Source organism: Emiliania huxleyi (assembly GCF_000372725.1).
Source record: "Emiliania huxleyi CCMP1516 unplaced genomic scaffold EMIHUscaffold_9, whole genome shotgun sequence".
In the NCBI taxonomy this organism is placed as follows: domain Eukaryota; phylum Haptophyta; order Isochrysidales; family Noelaerhabdaceae; genus Emiliania; species Emiliania huxleyi.
This window is the reverse complement of record NW_005195301.1, coordinates 640,205-654,485: the sequence shown is the minus strand read 5'-3', so window position 1 is coordinate 654,485 and position 14,281 is coordinate 640,205. Positions and strand designations below refer to the sequence as shown.

At 65.8% G+C, this 14,281-nt stretch overlaps 5 protein-coding genes across 5 annotated transcripts; 4 read left to right on the top strand and 1 right to left on the bottom strand.

Annotated features, from left to right (window-relative positions):
- Positions 1 to 3,308: 3,308 nt before the first annotated feature.
- On the top strand, positions 3,309 to 4,044 carry EMIHUDRAFT_433167 (acyl-CoA thiolesterase). Its single transcript, XM_005757745.1, has 4 exons — positions 3,309 to 3,625; positions 3,696 to 3,743; positions 3,816 to 3,989; positions 4,019 to 4,044. The coding sequence occupies exons 1-3, from the start codon at positions 3,379 to 3,381 to the stop codon at positions 3,986 to 3,988; spliced, it is 468 nt and encodes a 155-aa protein (XP_005757802.1). The 5' UTR covers positions 3,309 to 3,378; the 3' UTR covers position 3,989; positions 4,019 to 4,044.
- A 645-nt stretch (positions 4,045 to 4,689) lies between these two features.
- EMIHUDRAFT_433165 (hypothetical protein) lies at positions 4,690 to 6,186 on the top strand (the record flags this gene model as incomplete). The annotated part of the gene is made up of 2 exons (XM_005757744.1): positions 4,690 to 6,103; positions 6,124 to 6,186. A coding segment is annotated over one exon (1,187 nt), but the record flags the coding sequence as incomplete, so codon positions are not given.
- A 370-nt stretch (positions 6,187 to 6,556) lies between these two features.
- Positions 6,557 to 7,752, top strand: EMIHUDRAFT_199057 (hypothetical protein; the record flags this gene model as incomplete). Its single annotated transcript, XM_005757743.1, has 4 exons — positions 6,557 to 7,174; positions 7,239 to 7,354; positions 7,428 to 7,470; positions 7,540 to 7,752. 4 exons carry the CDS (start codon positions 6,557 to 6,559, stop codon positions 7,750 to 7,752), a joined length of 990 nt encoding a protein of 329 aa, XP_005757800.1.
- Positions 7,753 to 8,065: 313 nt separating this feature from the next.
- Positions 8,066 to 8,464, bottom strand: EMIHUDRAFT_199056 (hypothetical protein; the record flags this gene model as incomplete). Its single annotated transcript, XM_005757742.1, has 1 exon — positions 8,066 to 8,464. The coding sequence occupies one exon, from the start codon at positions 8,462 to 8,464 to the stop codon at positions 8,066 to 8,068; it is 399 nt and encodes a 132-aa protein (XP_005757799.1).
- A 1,465-nt stretch (positions 8,465 to 9,929) lies between these two features.
- EMIHUDRAFT_62433 (hypothetical protein) lies at positions 9,930 to 11,062 on the top strand (the record flags this gene model as incomplete). The annotated part of the gene is made up of 3 exons (XM_005757741.1): positions 9,930 to 10,259; positions 10,331 to 10,468; positions 10,637 to 11,062. Coding segments are annotated over 3 exons (894 nt in total), but the record flags the coding sequence as incomplete, so codon positions are not given.
- Positions 11,063 to 14,281: the final 3,219 nt, after the last annotated feature.

Sequence of the window (14,281 nt, the reverse complement as noted above, 5' to 3'; positions counted from 1 at the left end):
GATATCTCTCCCCCTTGCTCCCCTCCCCCCCTCGCTCGGGAGGGCCGAACTGAGGCGCCCGTGGGGACCCCGCAATTCCCTCCCCCCCTTGGAGGGGGCCGAGGGACGGCAAGATAGGCGAAAAGGACTTGCCGGAGGAGGTGATGGCTACAGTGGGTTGCGGGCATTAAGAAAACAGGATTGCGCGGCACGCCGCCGTTTCTAAGCCTTTCCACACCCCTCACCCACCCCACGCCGTGGTTTCTTAACTTCGGCCGGGGCACTCAATCAAGGTAGGTCAAAGGTCAGAGCCGGCCCCGGATAGTCGGAAGAGGTGAGCTGCGGTCCCGGATCCGATGCCGCCAGCCAGTCTGCCACCGACTCAAGACGCACACGCCTCCATCCACACCGCTCACTCAGAACACCGCAGACTTGCAAAATGCCAAGTGCGCGCGCCGCGCAGGCGAAGAGAAATTTTCATTTGACGAGCTGGGAGCTCCCGTTCACACTCGTGTCTGGCCTTTTCTCGGAGCCGCACCTGCGGCGCGCCGTGGTTTCTTAGATTTTTGCAGAAATCTTGAAATCGCTCGGCGTGGTTTCTTAATGCGACGCTTTCTTAATGCCCGCAACCCACTGTATGACTTTGGACTTTGCGAGAGGTGGCGAGCGGAGCAAGAGCGGTGTAGGCGCGTCCACGCGGCGCAGCGGCTCTCCCGCGACCCCGGCCCCTCTCGTAGCCGCAGCCGTAGCCGCAGCGCCCCAACTCTTGCCGCTCTTCCGTGTCGGGTTGTGACGAGGGGTGAGGGGACACGGATTGAAGATCCCTCACACCAAGATCGTGCAGGTGGCGGGGACACACGTCCCTAAATCCCATCTCGTCTCAGAGTTTGACGGTTTTATTTATTTATTTATCCCCGGCCGGATGTGAGGTTAGAGCCGTAATGACTGCACTCCAAGTGCTCCGGAGCAGGCGGCTTTACAAGTGCAAGTCAAACTCTTGCTCTCACACTCACACAGCAGGGCAAAAATTGACGTGCAGAAGAACATGGGCACGGGCGGTAGCTGGGGCGCCTTGCGCACAGCAGCTCCTCATCGGAGAGCTGCCCTTATTCGCCCTCTACATCGAGAGCGCGCTAGCAAAGGCCCGCGCTGCCGCCATCGGCGCCACCTCCTCCCAAGCGCTCGTCGCCGGGTTGAAACGCTCTGCACTCTTCATGAATGGACCCTCGTAGTCGTCGTCCGCCACTCCCTCGTAGTTTTCGCCGCCCACAGCGTAGAGCATGCCGTCAAGCACCGTCACGCCGAGCGCTTTCCTCTCTGTCGACATCGGCGCCACCGTCTCCCACGTGTTCGTCGCGAGATCATACCGAATCACCGACCTGAGGGCACCGTCGCCGTCGTCGGAGTCGGGCTCCGAACCTTCCCCGCCCACAGCATACAGCTGGTCTTCGAGCACCGCCACGCCGCATTCGTCTCGGCTCGACCCCATCGGCGCGACCGCTTCCCACGCATTCATCTCGGGATCGTATCGCTCCACAGAGTTGAGGGGGCGGCCGTCGTTTCCCCATTCCTCCTCCTCCTCCTCCTCCTCGATGCCGTATCCACCCACAGCATACAGCTTGCCGTCGAGCACCGCCATTGCGGGACTCTGCCGCACCGAACCCATCGGCGCCACCATTTCCCACGCGTTTGTCGCGGGACAGTACCGCTCCACCGAGCTGAGGCGGTTGGGGACGCCGCCGTCGCCAGTCTCCATGCCGCCCACAGCATATAGCTTGCCGTCGAGCACCGCCACACCAGGCTGATTCCGAGCCACCGCCATCGGCGCCACAACCTCCCACCCTTTCGTAGCCAAGTCGTACCGCTCCACCAGGTTGCAAGATTCGTCTCCCTCGTCCCTGCCGCCCGCCGCGTAGAGCTTGCCATCGAGCACCGCCATGCCGCAACAGTCGCGTGCCGTCAGCATCGGCGCCACAGTCTCCCCCTCCCACTCATTCGTAGAGGGGTCGTACCGCTCCAGCGAGCTGATGAAGGATACAGGCTCGTCGTTGCTGCCGTGGCCGCCGAACACGACCAGGCGCGGCCTGTCGCGCTTCTTCAGCGTCTCCTTCCAGCCGCGGCGCCACGCGCGGCACGTCCCCTTGACGGCGTGCGCCTTGGTCGGCAGCTGGGCGAGGATGTGCGGGGCGAGGTCCGGCGAGAGGAGGACCTCGGAGAGCACCCACTCGGGCTGCTCCACGAGTGCGGCGTGCTCCTCCGCCACGCGCAAGGCGGCGGCGCTCCAGAGAGGCGCCTGTTCGTCGATGAAGGCGCACAGCTGCTCCGGCGAGAGGCCCGCGAGACGTGCGCCGATGCGGTGGGCGGCCATGGCACTGCGCAGGCTGGCACGACAAGGGCGCGGACTGGCGCGGACTGGCACCACCGGTTTTGGAGAGAGAAGGTTTTTTATTTTTCCCAAATCTAACACTTGGGGTGTTTGTGTGCTTTTGTTGTGCAGCCCCTGTGGTCCGTGAGAAGAGGAGGCAAGGAGACGGGTTGGCGGCGAGGGAGGGGCAGCCGTCGCGACAGGCGAGCACATCCCGAGCCGGGGCGTCATGGAATACAGTGGAGCTAAAAAAATTACTAAAAAGAAAACTGAATTTGGCGCGGGCGCCGAAGTGGCTGCGAAACAAGAGAGAGAGAGACGTACGTACATGAGAGGCAAGGCCTGCCTTCGTCCCCACCGCCGTGTCGTGTGGCTCGCCGTCCGGACCCGGTTCACCCGGCACCAGCTGCGTCCGACGAGGCGCTCGCACCTCGACCTCGACGAGGTGTGCGCTCGTCACACGTACCGCAGTACACTCGGCCTCCAGCACGACCTGACGAACGCAGGTGGACAGCGGGCTCTACCGTGCGTCGAGCAAGCTCCTGTGGGTGCCACCGGGCGGCAAGTCAGTTTTCGGCGGGCAGGTGATGGGTCAGGCTCTGCACGCCGCCCAGCTGACCGTCCACCGCGACTCCTGGCTGCCCATCTCGCTGCACTCGTACTTTCTGAAGCGCGGCAGTCCAACTAGCGATATAATCTACCAGTGCCGCGAGACCTCCAATCTGCGCTCCTTCGACTCGCGCTCCGTGGACGCCATCCAGAACGGCCAAATCATCTTCAAGATGCAGGCGCAGTTCGCGCGGCCCGAGGAGTCGCAGCTGAGGCACGTGGAGCGAGCGGACGGAGTCACCGGCATGCCTCGAGGTGTGGTTGCCCCCGACGAGTGCCTGGGGATGGACGATCTCCTCGGCGACCTGATGGCACGCGCCCCTGCGGCGCTGCTGCCGCTGATTGAGGAGCTCCGCGCATCGCCGATCGAGGTGCGGTATGCGGTGGGCGCTCCTCACGACCCGCTCGACCCGGACCCGCCGAGCATGCCCAGCCGCCAGCTACTGTGGGTTCGAATCCGCGAGCCAATCACGAAGGCTCCCGGCTTGGACGCGGCCTGCGCCGCGTACATCTCGGACCAGCCTCTCCTGCTCACGGCGCTGCGGCCCCATCGGATCTCCTTCCCATCGCCCAAGCTGGGCGCGCTCGCGACGCTGGACCACTCGATGTGGTTCCACGGCCCTTTCGACGCCGATGACTGGCTCCTCTACGACATGCACGCGCCCTTTGCAGGCGGCCAGGCTGGCCCCTCTGCCGGAGGGCGTGAACAGGGGGCCTCTTCAGGGCGCTGCTTTTTGAATAGGGTCCGGCAGGGCCCTCTGCTTTGGCCACCTCTACCGCCCAGACACAGGCGAGACCTCCCCGCATCGCCCGCGCTCCACCGCCCCTCTCGCCGTCTCGTCACCGCATCGGCGTGCAACAGGACAGCTCGTCGCCTCGTGCGCCCAGCAGGGCGTGCTGCGCCTTGCCAAGCCGACGCTGAAAAACAAGGCGGCGCTCTTCGCGATGAGGGGGGCGGGGCTGCTCGACCGCTTGCGCGCGGCGGCCCTCGGCTGGACGTCGGGCGGTGAGCGAGGGGCGGGGGGCCACGGATAGCAGTGCTTCACATTAAATGCACATACTGGACAAAACCAAAAAGTGTCAAATCCGCTATCCGCAATCCGGGGAAAAAATCAGGGGCTGGACCCCACCCGCGCGTGTTATGGCCCTGCGACCGCGCACCCCCTAGGGCTCGCAGGGCTAGGGCTCTCTGTAGCCCGTAACCCGATCCCAATCGTCTGGCTAACTGGGTGCGCTTCTTAGCTACCCGGTCCTGGGCGTGCGGCGCGTGCGGCTGCCGACTCGCGACTCTGCACTGAGCACTCCAAGAGTGCTCCAAAGTGCTGGCGCCACAACTCGCTCCGTCCCACGTCCGGCATCGCCCGTTCGCCCCCCCAGGCCCAGCCCAGCTCAGTTCTAATTGGATTGGCGGAGCACTTTTCACTTTTGGAGAGTGATGAGTATTATGCGGCTGGATCTAGTTTGTTTTTGTGTGCGGCTATACGGAGCTCGGAGGAGTGCGGTCCTCAGCTCGGGTCCCAGGCGGGGGTTAGGGCCAAGATACGGCTCACGGGGGAAGCACGTGGGGGCGAGCCGCAAGGGCCACCCAGGCAGGCGCCAGGGAGTGCCGCGCAGCCTGCCAGCCGCCAGCCGCCCTAGGCCCAAGGAGCTCTCGCCAAGGAGCTCTCGAGGTCTCGAGGCGCGTGTCAAAAATCGATGGCTGTTTCCTTGTCTTGCTTTGTGTGTGCAGTCCAGAGCCATGTCCTACCATCGCATTGCCTCGGCGCTGCGGCCGCCGGCGCTGCGGCTGGCTGTCTCGCAGCCGCGGTACATGACCGGCCTCTCGGCGCTCGCACGAGCTGCCTGCCGCCAGAAACAGGCACCGCCGGTGCCGGTGCTCGACAGCGATTGCTCGAGCTCGTGGCAAGATATGACTCCTATCGGCACCGGCGAGACCATGGTCGTCCTCTCCTTCCGCGCGGCGGCCGGGATGGGCGCGGCGTTTGAGCGGGTTGTGCAGCAGCTGTCGCTCGAGCTTGACAGCGTCGAGGCAGGCGTCTCTGATGTGCGGGTGATGGCTGGGGCGGGCGGCGAGGCCACCTTTGTGGTGACCCTGCTGTCGCGCGCCGAGGCGCAGCGCTTCGAGCGCACGATCCGTCCCTCCATCCAGACGGCGCTCGCTGAAGTGTCGGAGGGCGGGGAGCCCTGCTTCAGCAGCGGCGGTATGCTGGTGCCGCACGCCCACACGCTCGGCTCGCTGCTCCAGTCGCTGACGCGGCACCTCTCGGGCACGAGCCGGACCGCCGAGCACGACGTGCGCGCCGTGGCCGCGGAGCTTCGGCGCTGGTACCCGCGGAAGGAAGAGTACGGCGGCTTCCTCTCGGTGGACGAGGACGACCCTGGCCGCTACACAAGGAATGTGGTGCACTCGACGCCAGCGATGGAGGTGCTGATGATGTGCTGGCCGCCCGGGTCGCAGAGCACCATCCACTGCCACGACGAGTCGTCCTGCTGGGTCACCGCCGTGGAGGGCGAGGTGCACGAAGTGCAGTTCGACCTGCCGCTGCTCGACCGAAAGTTTGAGCGAGCCCGGGCCCGGCTGGAGGGGGCCCCGGCCGACCCGGCGGGCCACATTCGCGGCAGGTGCGGCCCGCTGCGGCGGATCCGAGTGTCTCCGCTGGGCGGCCCGGGCGATGGGCCGGAGCTCGGCTGCAAGCAGACCTACGCCAACAATGAGATTGGGATCCACCGCATCGAGAACCGCTCGCTGGAGCCGGCCGTCACGATGCACGTGTACGCGCCGCGCCTCCGCAAGATGAAGATATTCCGCGACAGTGGCGAGGTGTCCGAGGTGACGGTGACGAGCGACGACTCCACCACCGTCGAGGATGTAGGCTCGTGGCAGGCGGAGCTGCTGGACGTCGCCGGATGGAACGGCGCATAAGAAACCTTTGGCCTCTCGCGCGAACCGCGGTGCCGGAGGGTTGGCTATGCCGGCGAGGCCGAGTCGTACAGTGGCTGCTACGTGTCTCTCATTTGTGAGAGCAGATTGTTCTCTAGACCACTCCCTTCTTCTCTCTTCCCTCCATAATCTCTCTCTCCCGCGCCGGCGCGGGGGTCGTCACAGCAGATCTCTCGTGGGTTTTTATCTTCCTTTCTGCGAGTGGTCTAATGTGTTGGTTGTCTGTGGACTGTGCCTGGGGGGTTGAGATTGTGTTTTTGAGGTTTGTGATCTCCAGCGAATTCGATTTTCACATAACGGACAAAATTGGTAGCGACTTGTTTGGTACATGCATGTAATGCTAGAAAACACTCTAAAATACAACTTTTAGCTGGAGGAGGGAAAGGAAGAATTCTACGAATACAAGCCCCTCTCACAGCAGACTGGGAAAGGAAGAAAGGTGCTGATTTTTCTTGGTTTCTTCTTCGGCGCGCTGCTTTAGGTTTAGGACGGCTTTGGACGCAGTGCCGGAAGTTTGCGACGGAGGGCCGGAGCTGTGGACTCAGAGCATGTGCCAAAAGAAAGAAAGAAAACAGACAAGCCAAGGGAGGGATGGGAGGACGGCACGCCGCCACCACACAGGGATTTTAAGGAGAGGTGTGTGATGCGCTAGCCGTCAGAGCATGTGCCTGCAGGACGAAGGAGCGCACAGGGTTTTTTCTCCGGGGGACGGCACCTTCTCGACCGCGATGTCGGAAGAGCTGCAGGCTGCGATGCAGCTGCACGCCTCGCCGCTGCCGATCGTCCGTCAGCAGTTCCCGGAGCCCCCGAAGCACGGCCGAGGCGAGGGTTTGGAGGCCATCCGGCCGCCCTCGGGTGGGAGGTCGCGGCTCGTGCCAGGCGTTCCGGGAGGCGGCGTTCCGGGAGGGGGCACGCACCTGCCGACCGGCGACCAGCCGGGCGACCCGTGGGCCACGCTGGTGGTTGTGCTCGCGGACGGGCTCATGGGGGAGAGGCCGCCGCCGCGCGCAGCATCGAGCCAACCCTCCATACCCGCGGGCCGAGGACGGCTCCCCCCGCCCGTCGCCGCCGGGATCGCATCCGCGGTCGAGCTCTCCGGCGCGGTGGCGCGCTCGCTCGTCGTCTGCGGCGGAGGCGGCGGCGCCAGCGGCGGCCTGATCGCCGCCGCGATGATGAGCGAGGTGGCGAGGGTCACTCCAGGCGGGATAGACGCCTTTGGCCCGGGGAGGAGGATCGAGGCGCTGCTCAAGGAGACCAGTGCCGAGTTTGGCAACTTGTGGGTGGGTGCCCCCTCCCGGGCCGCAGGTTCTGCCCTCCCGCCCTCCGACGACCTCCTTCTCGCAGGAGGCGGCGCTCTACTCGAAGGCGCTCGCGAAGCGGCAGCGCGCTCTCATCCGCTTCGGCGAAGTGGCCGTCATCACCTCGCCGCAGCTCGCGCCTCACACGGTCCGCGTGTTCGAGTGCGCCCTTTGATTGACCAGCGGGGCGCGCTCCACAGGGGGGGTTGACCGCTCCAGACTGGTCCCTCGGTAGGCACGTCTTCACCGACTGGCGCGTCCTCGTTTCCGGCGGCCAGGTTTGCCGGCCCGGGAGGCCCGGGGGAGCGCGGGGCGCCCTCTGAGCCGGCCGCCCTCGCCCGCTCCAGGGTCGCGGTGGGAGAGATCTCCCGCTGCCCGTCCGCGCCATCCCTGTCGACGTGTCTGCCGACGCGGCCAACGAGGCGGCGCTCGTGGCGCGCGCGGAGCGGCTCGCGGAGTCCGACGCCGAGGAGGACTGGTGGGCGCGGGGGCTGCGCAGATACCGGCTCCACCCAGCGTGGCCGGCCTCGGGGGCGGCGACTGAGTCTGAGAGAGAGTGAGAGCGCGACTGCGCGTCGAGATGTTCCCTTTTCGGAGGCGGCGCCTGCGCGGCGCGGCGCGGTGCCCCTGCCTCCCAGTCGGTGCCGCAGTCGGTGAGAGGAGGGCGCATCTTCCTTCTTTTCGCGCCGCGGGGCCGAAACTGCCCCGATTTTTCGCGTACGTGCCTGAGATTTTGCGATTCGCGCGCGCCGCTGCACCGCCCTGCGCGGGGGGGGCGCAGGCTGTTTTCGATCTCGTTAGACGTTAGATTGTCGTTAGACGTTACGCGCCCGCCATTTCAAACCTCTCCTGCATACCTCGTCTCTGCGACAGCTATATGTCCATCCCTGAACTCTGCGCAACGCGCTTCATCTGCTTTTTCATGAGCTTGGATGGTGTGCGAGGCCGCCGCTTGGCTATCATCCCGCTGCCCTTCAGCCGCGGCAGCGCCTTACGCACGGCCAGGTCGATATCGCTCTTGCCCACCTTGCGCTTCGAAGTGCCCTTCTTCCTCAGAGTGGGCTCGAGCGATGGGTTTGCCGGCCCCTCCACCTCCATTGACGGGCTGGCCGTCGACGCCGAAGGCCCGCCCACTGCCAGCCCCGCCGCCGCGAGCTTGGCCTCGGCTTTTTGGCGCCTCGCCGCGCGCTTCAAATCGCGCTCCCGCTCGAGCGCCAGCTCCGCCTCCCTCTGGGTCTCGCGCCGGTGCCGGTCTTTGGGCTTTTTGCCCATCTGTGCACGGGTCGACTGCAGGACGACGAAGCCCGTTCGGTTTTCTTTTCCTGGCGCCTTTTGGGAGAAACTTCTTTTCCGGCTCTAGATTTTAGCAAAAAAATCTACCAGGAGAGAGAGATCTGACTTGTGTTGCGGCTTGCTTGGGCTGTATCCAATGTGATTTCTTGTTGGGGAAAAAATCTCTCTCCTAGTTTCAAGAAAACTCCGTGGGGTGGTGCGTGGAAATCATCGATCGATTTTTCGTTCGTTCGGATCGGGCTCTGAGCCGAGTGAGTCTTGTGTTGTCGAGTCTGAGCTCTGAGGCTGGTTTGGGGCCAAGGAGCAGTGTGTGGTCCAAGTGCAAGATCAGCAATCGGCAAACAAAATACCGGGTACCGCGTACGTACCGACCGGTTGAAAAGCGACGTGTCACGTGATGACACGAAGTTGTGAAATCGAGGAGGCTGAAAGTCCAATAAAGTCACAAATTTGTAGCGCGACGCAAAGTTCGCAGTTCGCTGTTCGGTATCCCGGGCCGCGCTAACTAAAAAGCGAAACAGTCGAGCCAGTGTGTGGGGTTTCTTTCTCGAGGGGAGCAGCAGTATTACGAAGATAAAACCGCGGGGTTTCTTTCTCGAGGGGGAGCAGCAGTATTACGAAAATAAATCGCCGCGCAGCCTGCGCCGGCGGCTGGCGGGCCCCGGTGCGGCCCAGCTCTGGCAGCGTCGGCGGTACACCTCCGAGGGCCGGACCGCACACGTCCCGGACATGTCCAGGACACGTCCGGGCCGCCTGCCCGCGGAGCAAGGCGGTCGCGGGGCGGGGTGGGGCGCGCAGCAGCGAGCGCCTCCGCACGCCCACCACGCGCAAGGCGAGACGCGCCGCGTGGAGGCGCAGCCTCGTCAAGAGCCTCGTCAAGCGGCGGCCTCCGCGGCGGAGAGCGCGGGCGGCTTCATGTCGGCGCGGGATCGGCGCCAAATCGACCTGATGCGCAAGGGCGGCAAGGGCGGCGGAGGGGGCGGAGGCGGCGGAGGCGGAGGAGGCGGCGGAGGCGGCGGTGGCCACTACGGCGGTGGAGGGCGGGGGGGCGGCGGGCCCCCGGGGCTGCACGCCGCCCTGAATGGCCCTCCCGACGGCGGTGGCGGCACCTCGGGCGGTGGCGGCACCTCGGGGGGGGCGCGGGCCGCGGGGCTGCGGCGGCCGTTTGCCCGCCCGCGGGGCGTTGGAGGAGGCGGCGGGAGCGGCGGAGGCGGCGGAGGCGGCGGAGGCGGCGGAGGCGGCGGAGGCGGCGGAGGCGGCGGAGGCGGTGGAGGCGGTGGAGGCGGTGGAGGCGGTGGAGGCATCAGCGGCGGCGGCGGCGGCAGCGGCGGCGGCGGCGGCGGCGAGGGCGAAGTCTCGCCCGAGGTGGTTGCCCTGATGGAGCACCCGGCCATGCGCGGCGTCGAGGCGCGACTCGCCGAGGTGATCCTCAACGAAGTGGTGGACGCCGGGCGTGACGTGGGAGGAGATCGCGGGGCTGAGCTACGCGAAGCAGTCCGTGCGCGAGATCACGGTCTGGCCGCTCCTCCGCCCGGACATCTTCACCGGGCAGCGGAGGCCGCCTCGCGGGCTGCTGCTCTTCGGCCCGCCCGGCACCGGCAAGACGCTCATCGCAAAGGCGATCGCCGCCGAGGACAACGCCACCTTCTTCTCCATCTCCGCCTCGTCTCTCATGTCCAAGTGGATGGGCGACTCCGAGCGGCTCGTCCGCGCACTCTTTGGCGTGGCGCGCGCGCGCAAGCCGTCCGTCATCTTCATCGACGAGGTGGACTCGGTGCTCGGCCAGCGGCGCGAGGGCGAGCACGACTCGACCATCCGGCCTTTTAATTAACAGCGAATTAACAGCTGGTTAGTAGTTCATTAGGCGAGCACGACTCGACCATCCGAGTCAGGAATGAGATTCTGGTCCAGATGGACGGCGTCGCGGGCGCCGACGCCAACGAGAGCCTCCTCTTCGTCGGCGCAACCAACCGGCCGCAGCAGGTTAGCACGTAGCACTAGCAGAAGCTGCAGCTCCGCGGTACAGACCCGACCTGTGAGCTATGGTCGTCGTTCTGCGTTCACATCCACCGCACCTTGGACTCACCCCTCACCCTTCGCCCTCGCCCTTCACCCCAACCCTCACCCTCACCCTCGCCCCCTCCGCCCTAGCTCGATGACGCGGCCCGCCGCCGCCTCTCCAAGCGGCTGCTCATCCCGCTGCCAGACGCGGCCGGGCGACGCGAGATGCTCACGCGCGGCCTCGCGGACCTGGTGCACGCGATCGGCGAGGCCGACATCGGCTCGCTCCTGCAGGCGACCGACGGCTACTCGGGCTCCGACATGGCGGCGCTGTGCCGTGAAGCAGCGATGGGGCCATGCCGCGATCCGGGCTTCGAGGCGGCGCTGCTCCGCGGGGTGCACTCCAGCGAGATGCGCCCGATCCGCCTCTCGGACTTCGAGGACGCTCTCGGCGCGATCCGCGCGAGCGTCGGGCCGGGCGAGCTCGCCGCCTTCGAGGAGTGGAATCGGAACTTCGGCTCCTTCCAGAGCCAGGCGGCCAAGCGGCAGGCGATGGGGGGCGGCGGCAACACTTGAGGCCACGAGCCACGAAGGGGAGCACGACCGTGGCGGGGAGTTCGTCGTGCGGGCTCGCGCGAGTTCACGCGCACGGTGGCCGCACTGGCCGAGCGGCCGAGGACCCGTGGGAGGTGTGGTGTGCGCACGGGGTCTCGGGCCAGTGGAGACGCACTCCCACTCGCAGCCGAGACGGCACACCGGGCGCGCGTTGAGCAGTCACATTTCATGAGAAAAATGTGTGGCGAGAGCAGGGCCAGGGCGAGGATTCGACTTTCGAGCCACCAAGCACGACGAAGCAATAGCATGATCTCTCTCGATGACATGATCTCGATGGCTAGTTCTCCGGGTCTGGGGTCTCGCCCCTCCCGCCACGCCCGCGTCGCGCCGGATCGAGGGCTCAAGGCGGCGCAGCGCAGGCGCGCCTGAGCCACACGAGCCGCCGACAGCCCCCCCCCCCCCCCCCCTCCCCCTCCGATACTGTAAGTGTGTGTGTCTCAGTCTGTTACAGTCTGCCTTTGTCATCGTACTCTACGAACGCGCTCCGTATGTCGAAGTAAAAAAACCGCGATAAGTTTTGTGAACGAACGTGTTTCGAGGATGGCACATTCTTCCGGGGCTTGCTGTGGCTCACAGTGTTTCGAGGTCAGAGAGAAGTGCATCACATCGGGGCATGCACAGATCGCATGCTATGGTCGAGTCTGTCCGGCCCGGTCATGCTCTAGTTTAGACAGAGACGGATGCTGAAGGGACCGCAGAAATTTCAGCGTCGACCGTCGTGCTCGAGCCGTGAGCGGCCGATGCCTCAACAAGTGAGTCGTCTTGCTCCTCTTCGCGCGCGTCGCTGGAGCCGCGGCGCTGCCGGAGCCGAGCCACCGCTATGCGGCGGAGAAGGAGCTGCCACTGTCGCTCGAGCGGCCCCGCGTCGCACGGCACGGCTCCCATGCCGCGCAGCACTTGGCGCAAGCTCACCTTGCGGTGCTCCTCCGACGAGTAGAGCGGCACCGCCACCGTGTCGTAGAGCTTGTACGGCGACCGCTGCAGCACCTGCGGCGTCTGCTGGAAAAAGTTGCGGAACGGAACGCCGCCGCAGATGGGGTCCTGCTCGTGGACCATGGCGATGGTGATGCGTCGGTCCATCGCCGCTTGCACGAGGCGCGCGACGGCGCCGCCGGCGTCCAGGAAGGTCTTATTGTTCAGGTAGAGCAGGAACACTACGTGCCCGGAGAGCGGGGCCGCGTTAACTCCCTCGAGCGCCTCCTCCGCATCGCGGATCGCGACATCCTCGGCGCTGGCGGTAGAGCCGCGCCCCTCCCCCACCGCATTCTTGAGCTCCCTTGCAATGCCGACGGCGCCCTCGTTGCCGCGGCACACGAGGATGGTGACGGGGCCGCTGAAGGCACAGGGCCCCGGTTGGCGAGGGACCATTACTCCTGCAGCAAGCTCGGCCGGGCGGCTCGCGTAGAAAGGAGAGTGCCGCAGCATGCGCAGCGCAACAGCATTGAGCGACTCGAGCTGAAAGGCGTTCACCCGCACCCACACGATCGGATTCACCCCGAAGATGCGCGCGAGCATCTGATCTGGCCCGCAGTAGGAAGGATAGGCCGCGGGGGCGACGTCGACGCAGTTCGCACGGCACTCGTCCATCAACACCGCGAGCGAGGCGCCGCCCTTTGTGGTGTCGGCCTCGTACACAGGGATGAAGGGCCGATCCGAGGCGAGCGCCGCGTACAGCTCGCGGCGGCAGTTCGGGCTTTTGAAGTAGCCGGTCGAGAGAAAGGAGATGAAGGTGGCGGCATCGGCCACCGACTCCTCCAGCCTGCCTAAGTCGCTGAGGCAATCCACGTCTAGCCAGATCCGGACGCCGGGCAGCAGCAGCTGCAGCTGGCGCACGAGGGTGTGCGTCTGGTCCTGGCCGGTGCCCCAGATGTGCGAGATGAACGCGTGGAAGTGGCATGTGAGCGGCAGTTCGAGAACTGGGGGACGGCCGGTCGAGGCAAGTCGGATCGTCGGTGCGCGGACGGCGGTGACGGTCCTCAAGAGGATGACGAGCAGCGACACGGCGAGCATTGAGGCGGTGAGCGCGATGACAAACTCGCTCGCGCTGCGCGAGCTGTGGATGCCGACGAGTCGATCGCACTGTGCGTCGTCGTCGCAAAGCTGGATCACGGTGCCGAGGCAGAAGCAGCACATGAGCAGCAGGTTAGCGGTGCACGCGAGGTAGAGGTCGTCGGCACGCTTGAAGGGCCGTGTGAGGGCGAGGGCGGCGAGGTAGAGGCCCGAGACGACAGAGGCAACAACGAGGCGGAGCAGCTTGCTCGACCCGTCGTCTGTCTGGATGAAGAGCACTAGCGAGGCGAGGAAGAGCTTGCGGCCCAGATCGACGACCTCCCAGAAGAGGAAGCGCGGGTCGTAGTCGCGCCAGAGGAAGCGGCAAGCTCGGGCCGTGGCCCTGACTCGCTGCGCCCGCACCTCGGAGCGGATCCAGAGCAGGAGCGCCAGGAAGGCTAGCGGCACGAGCACCGGCCAGAGCACGAAGAAGGCGCCAGAAGTACGCGTCGAGGCCGCTGTACTCGTCGTCGTCGGCGCTGCAGGTCACGTTGAGGTCGGCCACGAGGTAGCTGCGCCTCTCCCCAGTGACGTCGTCGATATTAAACGACTCGCACTGCTTCGCCTTGAAGATGGAGCGAGAGACAGAGGGCAGCACAAGGTAGGCGACGAGGATGGCCCAGTAGAGGAGACGGCTTTTCGTCGCGCGCACAAGGTCGCGCCGGAGGCTGTCGGCGCGACCAGACAGAAGCCACTCCGCGAGGGCGTAGCAGGCGAGGGCGGCGCCTCCGAGCATGATAGAAGCGATCGGCCACAAGCCGGCAAGCAGGAGCCGGTCAGCCATCGAGCCGATGCACGCGTCCGGGTAGGTGAGGCCGAGGAGATCGAGGCTGATCGCGTCCATGAACTCGGTCCAGTGCGTAAAGTCCTCGTGGAGGCGGACGCCGTAGACGGGGCCGAGCGTCGCGGCGATCTGGTAGAAGCTGACCAGGATCTTGAACTTGGGCTGTAAACCAACCTAAGGTAAGGTGGGGTGGTGTCGACACGAGAGGCAAGAGGCGCCCGGTCAGTGGATGGGGGGGAGGGAGCTGCACGCCGACCTGCGACTCGACGATATCAAGACGTGCTCTGAAGCGGTCCCATGCCTGCTCGGCGCGGGCGAGCGTGCGGTACACGAGGTAAACTGTCCCA